The 13036-nt window shown below is 41.3% G+C and overlaps 1 protein-coding gene across 8 annotated transcripts in view; it reads left to right on the top strand.

Annotated features, from left to right (window-relative positions):
* RNF145 (ring finger protein 145) overlaps positions 1 to 13036 on the top strand; it is a 58595-nt gene that overhangs the window by 27289 nt on the left and 18270 nt on the right. For all 8 annotated transcript variants that reach the window (XM_075509606.1, XM_075509604.1, XM_075509605.1 and 5 more), the window contains 2 exons: positions 749 to 857; positions 7174 to 7265. In XM_075509606.1, coding sequence (XP_075365721.1) covers positions 749 to 857; positions 7174 to 7265 — 201 coding nt within the window. The remainder of the gene's footprint in view (positions 1 to 748; positions 858 to 7173; positions 7266 to 13036) is intronic.

Below are 13036 nucleotides of genomic sequence, written 5' to 3'. Positions count from 1 at the left end.
CTGCTGAGCAGCCAGGCTATGTTCTTGAAGAGTAAAACTGTATCTGCATTGGGTCTTTTTCCACAGTCTTCCTAAATGCTAACAAGAAGTGAAGGAGCTGCTGGTGTATATGCTTACAAATCCTGGGCTGTGCCGAGTCTTGTCCTTGATTTATGCAACACTGATAGCTTGAATGTGCTTTAATATTGCTAGTATGGAGAACAGCCTGTGTATCCCCATCTCAAATTATGGGCATGCAAAGTGTTTTTAAACCATGAAGATATAGTGGAAGAATTAAAATATGTAATGCTAATCAGCGTGGAAAGGTGTTCTGTGTGTCCTTTGCTTGAAGAAAATGATTTTTTACATGAATTGACTGAGTTTGTGGGACGGATAGGCTTTTTCCCTGCGATGCTGAAACTTGCTTTCACTTGGAAGAAGAGGGAGACCTAGGCCTGTTTTCCCTTTGTTACATAGGTTGTGTTAATTAAGTCTTGTTAAAATACTGTGGATCAAGTCCACTTCTTGATGTCTAGATGTAATCTTACAGAAGCTGGTAGAGCTATTTCTGTTCATGGGGAAGAAAAAAAGTGGCAAGTTGTGTGCTTTGTGTTTTGATGAGAGGAAAACGTAGGTACGTGAATTTTAAAACCAAATGAAAACAAAGGTGGTTAAAGAGATCTGAATAACTTGAGTGTTAATTCATATTAAGAAATTTGGGATTAGATAGTGTGTTTTTTTTAATTTCAACCTCTGCCTTTTGTTACAGGTTACATCTTAAGTGTTGTGCTCCTAACTTTACCAAGGCAACACCTGGTTCAGCTTTACCTGTACTTTTTGACTGCACTGCTGCTTTATGCTGGGCACCAAATTTCCAGGTAAGAATAAGTGGATTAATTTCATTAGCTTGGTTTGGGAATTACAAGAATGACTGATATTTTGTTAATATCTTGTATAAATGGGTTAGGTCTGGTTTTGTGGAGGCCTTTTTTTCTATGCCAGACACCTAAATATATCTTGCTGTTCTTTGTCTTGAAAGGGTTTACAGAATTAAATATGCAGTCAGGTAGTTCTGGTGTATTTTCATTGACTTAAAAGGAATTTTGAGCTACATTTCTGTAGAGTGTAATGTCCATTAATCTGAGGAGAAAACACACTTCCCACAAGACTACATGTGGCCTCTGATGTAGTAATCTGAGTTACTCGGTGGTTCAGCTAACATGCTTTCAACACTGGAGCATTCTACAAAGCAGACAAGACATTACTTTTAGTTTCCTGTCACGGTGAGAGGAAAAATATAGAAGAAGGTAAAAGTAAAGTAACAGTGGATTTTATTCTTAAATTAATCTTTGTTTATGTAATATATTTTACAATGAATACAAAAAGGCATTTTGGATCTAAAATGCAGAGCAAGAGGCTGAAGAACTCTTGAGTCGGACAAGACAGAGTTGATAATCTTTGTTTGTTTGGCTCCAGCTAAATCTGGTGAAAGCCAATGTAAACTGTCATACCGACAAGAAGTTTAATTGGAACCAAAGAGAATGCCATCACATTAATGGCTTTACATGGGAAATTCTGAAAATATGGACTTCAGCCTGATTTATTTTGGTGCCTGCTCATGGGAAACATTTAAAAATGTGCTTTTGATTGATTTAAGCAAAGTAATAAGTTTGTTATTTCTGCATCAAAATTGTTGTTGTAAAGCATTTGCTGGAATATCTCTTACTCAGTATGTTGCAGTTCAGGGGAGTGTTAATGAAGGTTTTGTGGTGACTTGACACATCAGTGTTGTGGCTGTCAGAGTTGCAGTTAATGATTTCCTGAATGGATGGGGGTGCAAGAGAGGAATTAGGGCCTCTTATTGCCTTGGTAGGAAGGAAAGAGGGTTTTTTATCATGCTCAGGGGAGTCCTGAGTTTTTATAGATACCGTTTGTGGGTGTTTCTTATAGGGTTGAAGGCTTACTTATTAGAAAAAGCAATCTAAACATTATTTAAGAACTGGTGTTGAAATAAAAAAGCTAGTAACAAATACCCATCAGATACAGGGCCTTGGTCCAGAACATTTACAGCTAGAGATCTTTATCCCATTCTGGATCTTTAAATTTTTTAAAAGAAAGGGAGATGGTGTGGATTTTGGTTGATACATTAAGGGATAGCACTGTGTTTGATTTTAATACCTTTTTTGTTTGTGTTTCTATGTAATGCGAATTGTGACTTCTGTTGCTTTGTGAGGTTTGAAACTTTACAGGCTTCATTGAAGCGTGTTAGATAACTATTGCTTGGACTGTTCAGCATATTCCTACTAAGCTTTCTCTATTTGATGCTTCTGGAGTGAGTTAATAAAGACTTTAATTAAATCTTGCATCAACTGGCACAAAAAAATATATTTAATTAAAAGATGTCTTGGATTCAAATAGTCTAGCAGTATTCCCTAGCTATTTTGCAAAGCGAATGTAGTTGCTAACACTTTTCAGTGAGCTTATGCATTCCCTAGAGACAAGACTGACTTGGTTTGGAAGAAAGCACTGTGCAAGGGGTGCAAGCAGCAGCCTTTGCATAATGTGGGGAGTGACACTTGCATTAGCTTTTCAAAAGAATTCTTGAATCCCATTAGTTTTCATTTTGAAAATAGTGAAGTATAGCACACAAATATAATGTTAGTGGAGCTATTCCTTTTATTGCCAAAGCCATCCAATTCCAACTGATGTTTCTATTTAGCAGACTGATCATAACAAGACATACGATAGTCACGTGTGCAAACTGTTCCTGATTTTTTTGTTAATACTTTTGCTTAGAGCTGAGAACTTCCAGTGAATTGCTTGCATGCACTACCAGTTGGGATGCTATTTAAGACAGATGAAGAGGTCTTATATTGAGGCCAGTTTGGTTACTGCAAATTATAGAACAAGACCGAAATCAGCTGGCACTTGTGACTCTGCAGTGTCCTGGAAATTCTGAGCCGTTGAAAGACTTCGGCTTTCAGTGCTTTTTTTCCAGCCCAGAAATAGCTTGCGGTTCAGCTGCAAGTCTGGGAATAAGATCTGAATTTTATAGTTAAGCTCTGATTTCAGATTTCCAGGTCTATGTGACCTTGACAAGTCACTTAACTTCTTAAATGTTTGTTTCCTTATCTGCAAGACTAAGAATTGCCTTACTGTGTGAAGATCGATTAGCTAATGTTTGTGAACACTTGGAGAGTCCAAGAAGATGCTACATTTGTATGTAGCATGTTAACCTGGCAATTTGGGTTGAGATAATACACCATCTGTTTATGGAAAAAGGAGAAGTCAGCTTTAAAGAAACAAAGTCCTGCTGCTCCTGACAAGGAAAATGGATGCTGGTTTTATTTTATATGTAGCTGCACAAATGTCTTGCTTAAAAGGATCACATTACTTTTCCCCATTTCCAGCAATAAAACTTGGGAAAATAAATTATGCAGTTATGCAGAAAAGAAACAATACAATTAAACACACTGTTAATGCTATAAAAATTAAATCTACATCATTATCTTATTTCATGTTTTGCAGTTCTGTTATGATTGTATTCCAAGTGTTGAGCCTTGCAGAGCTTAGAATGAGAAGATGGGGGGGGGAGCAAGAGACTGAATTGTTTCTTATGGATAATCTTAAAATACACTTAATTTTAAGGTTGTCTGTAGACATTTAAAATCTATGAGGGTGTGTGTTTGATGTTGACAGCATAGATTAATCAGCCAAGGTAAATGTCAGCAATATGAGTCAATTAGGTCAGTGTTGTGGTTTAGCCCCAGTCGGCAATTAAGTACCACACAGCTGCTCGCTCACCCTCCCCCCGCGGTGGGATGGGGAGAGAATCGGAAGAGCAAAAGTAAGAAAACTTGTGGGTTTAGATAAGAACAGTTTAATAATCGGAACAACAACAAAAAAATAATAGTAATAAATTGTAATGAGAAGGATAACAACAAGAGAGCAACAGAGGAACAAAACCCAGGAAAAAAAAAAAAGATACAACCGCTCACCACCCGCCAACCGATGCCCAACCGGTCCCTGAGCAGCGGTTGCTGCCCCCTGGCCAACTCCCCCCAGTTTCTATACTGAGCATGATGCCATATGGTATGGAATAGCCCTTTGGCCAGTTTGGATCAACTGTCTTGGCTGTGCCCCCTCCCAGCTTCTTGTGTGCCTGGCAGAGCATGGGAAGCTGAAAAGTCCTTGACTAGTGTAAATGTTACTTAGCAACAACTAAAACATCAGTGTGTTATCAGTATTATTCTCATACTAAAATCCAAAACACAGCACTAGACCAGCTACTGGAAAGAAAATTAACTCTATTGCAGCTGAAACCAGGACAGTCAGATAACCACTGTGCTTTTTGTCAGTCAATTACAAAGCACGTTTTCAATAACAGAAGACCTTTCTGCACTTTCAGGAACAAAAAATGGTCATGTGGGAAGCACTGTATCTCTTTCCCTTTTTAGAGTAATGTTAGTCACGGCTGTCGGTGAGTACATGTTAACAGTCCAGCAGTTTGATTAAATGAGGCTGGGAGCGCATCTGCAGAACAAACAGCAGGCAATCTGATCTAAGCTTTATTCTTATATCCTAATTTTCTAAAGTAATAATGTAGTTTCAGTCATTTCATTAACTAGTAAATAATGATTTTAGCATTCTTGTTTTCTTACATTGCTGCAGTAAAGTGAACAATTCTCAAATGTAAAAGCTGCAGCTTAATACAGCTTTAATTGATCAAATTGAGTGCAGGCACTTGCTCTTCTCAGCATCTTGTATGGCACTGCAGCTGTTCGAGGCGTCTTCTGATTGGTGTCTGTGCCAAAAGATCCTTATGTTTGTACTGGTAAACAGAGAGTCATTGCTTTGACTTCACTTATTCAGACATCATCTACAAATACTGTTTAAAAAAATTAGGAGATCTTAAAACATTGTTTCTCCAGGCTGGTAGGCCTAAAACTCAATTAATGAGAGTTACTTAAAGAATTAAGCCAAGTACAGACCTCTGTGCAGATGACTGGATCAGGTAGATAATGGCAAGAAATGTAGCTTGAAGGAATTTGGGTCATCTCCAGGCACATTCCTGGTGTTGAAGATGGAACTGTAAGTGCAGCTTTGTTGGTATGTCTTAGGTAAGTTGTGTAAGGTCACCCTGCTACAGTTGGTATCCTGGATGATTTTGTAATCTGTTTCCTAACAGATACAGAAGAAACTTGATGTCTTCACTGCTTTCTTTATATCGGTTTAGGAATAGTCAGTGTTTTCACCCTAAATTCGAGGATGGAGCATGATACTGCTAATACAAAAAGCCATCTACAGCATGTTGCAAATGGTGTTATTTTTTTCTCCCTTTGTAACTCTGATGGATTATCCTGTTTGTGTTGCTAATGCTTTCAGAAAGTGCTTTCTGCAGGTTCATATGAAATAAATTAAAAAAATTAACGATCTTTGTCCCAAAGATTACATCTGTATGGATTTTGGAAGGTGGAAAAAACCTTGTGCTTTCCTATACCTTGATAACAAGGGGGAAAGTTCTATCTAGAATCAGTCATCTTAGGTGCCTTTTTAATCCTCATGTGTTTTTAATTGTAGGTTACAGTCTAAAGAACCCATTTCAACATACCTTGCATATACTACGACACTTGAAAAGCTGCAGTGAGTAGGCAGGGTTGTCAGCTATGAAGAACAGGCTTTGAAGTGTTTGTTTTAGTACTTTGAGATTTATGTCTTTAATTCCAGCGATTTTTTGCAAATGGAAATGTGAATTCCTTAGCTTGGGGTAGCAAGCTAATACTAGAAGAAGGGTATATTTCCACATTTCTGGGGAGAAATGAATGCTTCCAGTAGCACTGAGTTGCATATTTTTCTGCACTGAAATAAAAAGAGCAATTCTTGTATTGGTTGTGGTTTCTGGTACTGTTTGCCTTGCTTTGACTGCATCTGTTCCCAGCAAGTGTGGCTTGCCTCACTGATACAAATAAATACATAATAAATGCAGTGCCATGCCTCTCGAGCAAACAGGCTCTGCTAGCTCCATGCGGGGTCAGATCAAGTGTGTTTGTCTGGCATTCCCGGGACGCGATGCAGCTAGACATGAATGACTGGACAGTGTATGATCACAGATACGAGCACAGGCTTAGCTGTGCTACTGGTGGCAGAGTTGGTAGTGTCATCACGAGGGTGGAGCAGCAGCCGTCATGGGAGTGGAGAAGGAAGGGTCGCAGGGCAAGGCAGAAAGAGAGGCTGGAGATCTGGATGCAAAGGGTCATGAGTATTGCCTGCTGTCTCCTGGCAGGGGATTAAGGAGCCGCTGGAGAATTACTGCTCTGCTGTTCCAGGACTGCCTTCTGAAAATGCAAAATGCTTGCTTTTAGTGTGAAGTTCATATTTCAGTTCTATTACTGTTACATATGTTGGCCTGCTTGAAAGCAGAGCTGATGGATGATCACCAACAGCAGAAAAATGCCCAGTCTTCTCAGGTTCTTACCTTTTTCTTTGATTGCCTTATCCCACCCTCCTAGCCAACTTTTTCTGAGAAGAATTACAAATATCCTGTCAGATTTTCAGGCTACATCTCACTGTATCTGTCAATAGCAATCTATCAGTTTGAGGGTATGTGGTTGGTCCCCCAAGTTTCCCAGGACAGAGCTAAACTTTTAAATTATGTTGAATAAAAGGATTATGAAGCAGCTCTGTTCCTGACTCTTAAGTTCATGACCGTCACTTTTCCTTCATACCTATTTTTAAATTCAATGCAGAGATTGTTAGGTGCATAATACTATAACCATTAAATTGGAAGACCTCTCTGTCAAGCTCTCAAATTTTATTTCACATGGAGCTGGTGGGAAAATAAATTATTATTAGGAAGAAGAACACTTAATAAGGATACTTAAAAACGGAATGGTGCTTAAGAGGCTTTGTCAATAAGCAGTTTCAGGCCATGCTCTGAAGAACAGCTTGGATGTCCCAAAGGATTTTTACAGCCATGCCAGTGAGTCTAATTACAGATAATACTTGTCTCGCTTAAGTTGTGCCTCAGCTAGATCCTTACATCAGTGAGGCTGCTGTAACAGTAGTGTTAATATTGCTTTTTGTAATTTAGTTAACTGACTGTGACATACACTGAAGTTACATATGTGTGGAATGAATAAATTACTTCTTGTCTGATCAGATGGATCTTAATAGTTTGTGGGTTTATTTTTTTAGGGATTATGTGAGGAGTGAATTGGAATCAGGATATGAAGGGCCAATGTACTTGGAACCTCTCTCTATGAATCGTTTCATGACTGCTTTAGTAGGTAAGTGCTTTAAATATTTGTGATGCAGGAGAGAGCTCTGCCTAATTCTCTTCATTGAAACTTATGCATGTTTTACCTCTTGGTTTCAAATTTTTCTTACCACTTTTAGTAGCTGTGATTCTCATTAATATGCAAGAAGCATGGGAGGCTAAGTGTGTCCTGCCTGGCTTTTTCTATGCCACTTATTTACCAATACTCTCGTACTTGCAGCTTTGAAGTATTTTCTAGGTCTGTTTGTCATGCTCTACCCCTGTGTTCTTCTCAGACTCACAACTCTGATTCAGAAGGACTGGATTGTCTGTAATAATCTTTAGGTGGAAAGTACTGTAGAAATTTCAATAGTAACATGTACTTGTGCTTTTGTCAATGGAAGTGTTGTACAAGTATGTATTCTTCATTGGCCGTATAAATGAACACTATCATTCTCTTACAAAAAACTGGTGAAATAGATTTGTGGGTGTGTGCATGGGACTACAGGCTACTTTTTTTATTAAAGGAGTCCCAGGGATATTTCTGATTAAAGAGTTAAGGAGTAATAAGTCAAAACTACATTTAAATTGTGTTTGATTAATGGCAGAGGTGACTTCTACCTAAAAATCCCAAATAAATCCTGAAGAATTGGACTTTCTAGACTGTTCCCTTACCCTTTGAACTTTGACTGGAAGAGAATAAATTCAGCGTTAAGGTTGCTACACCATACCATATGCTCTACTGAGACGATATCGGAATACACGCACACACCATGTGTATTTTAAAATTAAGCCTGAGGCAAGCTTGAAAGAAGAATCTTCCTTAATTCCTTTCACTAAGATCTCTGGTTTTCATCAGATTATCGACAGATTTAGTCAGCCATGTACTGTTGGCAAAACTCAGCTGCTTTCTGTTTACTTGCAGCTGCTACTGGCAGATTTAAATGGGTTTACTTCTTTACAGTATGTTAGGTCTACCAGAACATATACATCTCCTGTTTGCCTGCATCCTTACTTTCAAACGTGGCATTTGTCTTTGCTTTTAGTATTTTTTATAGAAATAACACTGGTATTTTTCAAGGAAAGGAAATCCTCTTTAGATAATAATTTCTTCTCTCTTCTGAATTTCTAGATATATTGTATTTTGCTGTCTTGTCAAATGAATGCCTTTAGTGTGTTTCTATGAGAAAATGTTTGTAATTAGTCCTTTGAATCTCTCTTGGGTGCAATGCAGGGTCCCATGCTAAAGCAGAATCCCTCAGAGAGCTTCACAAAGCGGCAGGCAGGCCTGGGCAGGAAGAGATCAGGAGGCATTGTGTCATTCAGTAACATTTAGACACAAGCTAAACCTAGAGTCAAAGCCATTATGCTTCATCTAGGTTTTAATATGGGTTAAAAATAAGTGAGGAAAAGGTAATTTTTTTTATCCAATACAGTTTTGGGTTGTATTGGGTGTCAGACTAAAGTGTCCCCTTACTGTAATTGTTTTTCAGAAGTGGGTGCTTGACTATACTAGCAAATGTGTGTACGTTAACATACTTAATATCCCCATTATTAATTTCCCCTGTTCTTTTAAAGCCAACTTGAAAGTGTAATTTTAGTCTTGATGGCAAGCGGTCTTCTTTGGGGAAGACCTGTGAAAGTGGGCTATGAGGCTTGACTGTTTTGTATAAATATGAAATACTTTCTCAAATTTGTTACATACAAAGGTATTTATCCAGTGCGATCTGCCATGTCGCAGGAGTGTACTGCACTGAACTGTGTTGTCTTCACAGCAAAATGAATATACAAGTTCTTTGCTCCATCTTTTTCTTGCGTGTTCTGCCAGAGTGGTGTGCTGCAGCACTGTCGACAAAGGCACTGAGGCAGGTGCATGAGGGAATAATCGTGCTACTAATACAGCTCTGGTTCCTAAAAGTTCTGGGCAGAATTAAGGGGATGATGTACAGTACGCCAGCTGGTTCACAAATTTAATCTTTGTTAATGCTTCTATTCATTAGTGCTTTTTGAATGGGCTCTCATAGTCATTTCTTCCCCTGGATCTAATTCAGTCTGATGACTATTGACTAGGGTTACTAATGCTGGATGGAAGAAATGGATGTCTTTGAAGACTGCCCCTCGGATGAGTGTGCCACTTTGTGAGCATGTCAGCTGTGAATGTTACAAAGCTGTGTGGTTTGGGAAGCGATGCTACCATGAAGACTTGCTTTTTCTTAATGCACAATAATGGGATTATATATTAACTTTAAGACATCCTGTTCTTCGCATAACAGTTAATGACGTAGCCAGGGAATTTGTTAACATCGGCTTTTTAAAATTGGAAATGAAACAAAGACACTTCCATACTCCAAGTGGCTTCAACAGCGGCTGTACTGCATAGGCTTTCTTGTTGCACATTTTCCATTAGCTTATGAGCTGGGAGGCTTTGGCTACCTGTCAACAATGTTTAGTGTATTTGTGGAGGTTTGGGGAAGGGAAAAGAATGGGCAGGAACTTAAGGCAATAGATTTCTTCCTTATGGCCTCACTCCCTAGCAGAAGAGCCTGGTGTCCTGCAGGAGGATTCCAGCTGTCAAGTTCATTAGCTGTGTCTGGCAGTTTCCAGTCCATGGCATTTAAGTTTACAGAGTGCAAACATTCAGCTGGGTTTGCTAGTCTTAGCAGATAGCTAGATCGTTAAAATCTTTTTATGATTTGATATGAGGTACAAACTAATTTCTTCTGACTGATCCTGCTACGTTATGTGTGATGACTGACGGTGTACAGCCCCACTTGGACATAAACTGTGATTTACTCCAGAGAGTCATTGTCTGTCCTGAACTAAGGTGCTGCTACCCCAGGTCAAAATGGGAATTACCAGTCACTAAAAGCTCCATTGGAGACATTTTCAGGCCCTTCCTGAAGGGCTTGAGAATTGACAAGGTGCAGACTTTAGGAAGGAGATTGGGGCCTCCAGAGAAGGTGCCTCATGTATTTCCTTTGATGGTGTACAGCTCTCCTTCCCATGACAAGTAGCTTTTGATCGGTGTTTAGATCCAAAAGGTGGGAGGGCCAGAGAGTTTAGCAGGGATTAGCAGCATACTCGGCACATCACTGTTGGAGGAAAGCAGGTTTTGCTGTTGCATGAGATGAGACTGGACTCGGAAGGTCCTATTTTGTGATTGGACAGCTCCAGAGTCATCCCAAAGAGCACTGGATTGTTTAATGTGATGTTGTCACAATATTTTATTTCAGATGACGACACTCTTACTAAATCCTGACGAACATACTGAATGGTGGTATTTGTATACCTTTGTGTGTGAAGCTGGGTTGCCTTAGTTACCATGAGTTGCAGAAATCCTCGCAAGCTGACTGCCAGGCTCCTGAATATTACAGCACAGCAGTGTGCTGGTGGTATCTTAAATAGGGTTGTAGCAACATGTGTGTGGGCAGAGAACAACAAAACAGAGGGAGAATTGCTTCGGAGCTGGAGGCTGTTGAACTTCTAAAACGACGAGTAGAGTAACTTTCTGAGGCTATAAGACCCAGTATGCTGATAATGTCTTGCTGAGAGCAAGGGTGCTTGTTCTGAAAAGACATCTGCTAATTCAAAAATACATCTAGCAAATTGACAGTAGGACTTAAACTTGAAAGAGGACAGTGTGAAGGAGGAGGAACTTTGTATGCTTAAGTATTAGAGATCAGAGATTGCTTTCAACTCAGTTGCAGTTATTTTGACAGCAGACAGAATCACAGAATTGTATAGCTTGGAAAAGACCTTTAAGATCATCGAGTCCAACCATAAACCTAACACTACCAAGACCACCACTATAGCATGTCCCTAGGCACCTCATCCAAATGTCCTTTAAATACCTCCAGGGATGGCGACTCAGCCACTTCCCTGGGCAGCCTGTTCCAATGCTTGATAACCCTTTCAGTGAAGTAAAATTTCCTAATATCCAGTCTAAACCTCCCCTGCCGCAACTTAAGGCCATTTCCTCTTGTCCTATCACTTGTTACCTGGGAGAAGAGACCGACCCCCACCTCTCTACACCCTCCTTTCAGGTAGTTGTAGAGAGCAATAAGGTCTCCCCTCAGCCTCCTTTTCTCCAGACTAAACAACCGCAGTTCCCTCAGCCACTCCTCATCAGACTTGTGCTCCAGAGCCTTCTCCAGCTTCGTTGCCCTTCTCTGGACACGCTCCAGCACCTCAATGTCTCTCTTGTAGTGAGGGGCCCAAAACTGAACACAGTATTCGAGGTGCGGCCTCACCAGTGCCGAGTACAGGGGGCACGATCACTTCCCTAGCCCTGCTGGCCATGCTATTTTTGATACAAGCCAGGATGCCATTGACTTTCTTGGCCACCTGGGCACACTGCTGGCTCATATTCAGGCGGCTGTCAACCAACACCCCCAGGTCCTTTTCTGCCTGGCAGCTTTCCAGCCACTCTTCCCCGAGCCTGTAGCGTTGCATGGGCTTGTTGTGGCCCAAGTGCAGGACCTTGCACTTGGCCTTGTTAAACCTCATACAATTGGCCTTGGCCCATCGATCCAGCCTGTCCAGGTCCCTCTGTAGAGCCTTCCTACCCTCAAGCAGGTCAACACTCCCACACAACTTGGTGTCATCTGCAAACTTACTGAGGGTGCACTCGATCCCTTCATCCAGATCATTGATAAAGATATTAAACAGAACTGGCCCCAGCACAGAGCCCTGGGGAACACCGCTTGTGACCGGCCGCCAACCGGAGTAAACTCCATTCACCACCACTCTTTGGGCCCAGCCGTCCAGCCAGTTCTTTACCCAGCGAAGAGTACACCCGTCCAAGCCATGAGTACACCCGTTCAAGCCAGTTTCTCCAGGAGAATGCTGTGGGAAACTGTGTCAAAGGCTTTACTGAAGTCTAGGTAGACAACATCCACTGCCTTCCCCTCATCTACTAGGTGGGTCACCTTGTTGTAGAAGGAGATCAGGTTGGTCAAGCAGGACCTGCCTTTTCTGAACCCATGCTGGCTGGGCTTGATCCCTTGGTTATTCTCTACATGCCGTGTGATAGCACTCAGGATGATCTGCTCCATCAGCTTCCCCGGCACCGAGGTCAGGCTGACAGGCTTGTAGCTCCCCGGGTCCTCCTTCTGGCGGGGGGGCGTCACGTTAGCTAATCTCCAGTCAGCAGGGACCTCCCCAGTTAGCCAGGACTGCTGGTAAATGATGGAGAGGGGCTTGGTGAGCACATCTGCCAGTTCCTTCAGTACTCTTGGGTGGATCTCATCAGGCCCCATAGACTTGTGAGTGTCTAAGTGGTGCAGCAGGTCACTAACCATTTCCCCCTGCATGGGGGAAAATGGGGCTCCATTCTGGTCCCTGTCCCTATCTTCCAACTCCAGGGGCTAGCTACCCAGAGAACAATTGGCCCTGATATTAAAGACTGAGGCAAAGAAGGCATTAAGTACCTCAGCCTTTTCCTCGTCCTTGATCACTGTGTTCCCTCCCCCATCTACTAGGGGCAGGAGATTCTCCTTAGCTCTCCTTTTGCTGCTAATGTATTTGAAGAAGTGTTTTTTGTTGTCTTTTACAGCAGCAGCCAGATTGAGCTCTAGCTCAGCTTTGGCCCTTCTAATTTTCTCCCTGCACAGCCTCGCTACACCTTTGTAGTCTTCCTGAGTTGCCCGCCCCTTCTTCCAGAGGTCATAGACTCTCCTCTTTTTCCTGAGTTCTAGCCAGAGCTCTCTAGTCAGCCAGGCCGGTCTTCTTCCCCGCCGGCTCGTCTTCCGGCACCTGGGGACAGCCCGCTCTTGTGCCTTTAAGACTTCCTCCTTAAAGAAA

Source organism: Mycteria americana, chromosome 8 (genome assembly GCF_035582795.1).
Source record: "Mycteria americana isolate JAX WOST 10 ecotype Jacksonville Zoo and Gardens chromosome 8, USCA_MyAme_1.0, whole genome shotgun sequence".
Lineage (NCBI taxonomy): Eukaryota > Metazoa > Chordata > Aves > Ciconiiformes > Ciconiidae > Mycteria > Mycteria americana.
The sequence above is the reverse complement of the archived record's forward strand: the minus strand, read 5'-3'. Positions and strand labels throughout refer to the sequence as shown.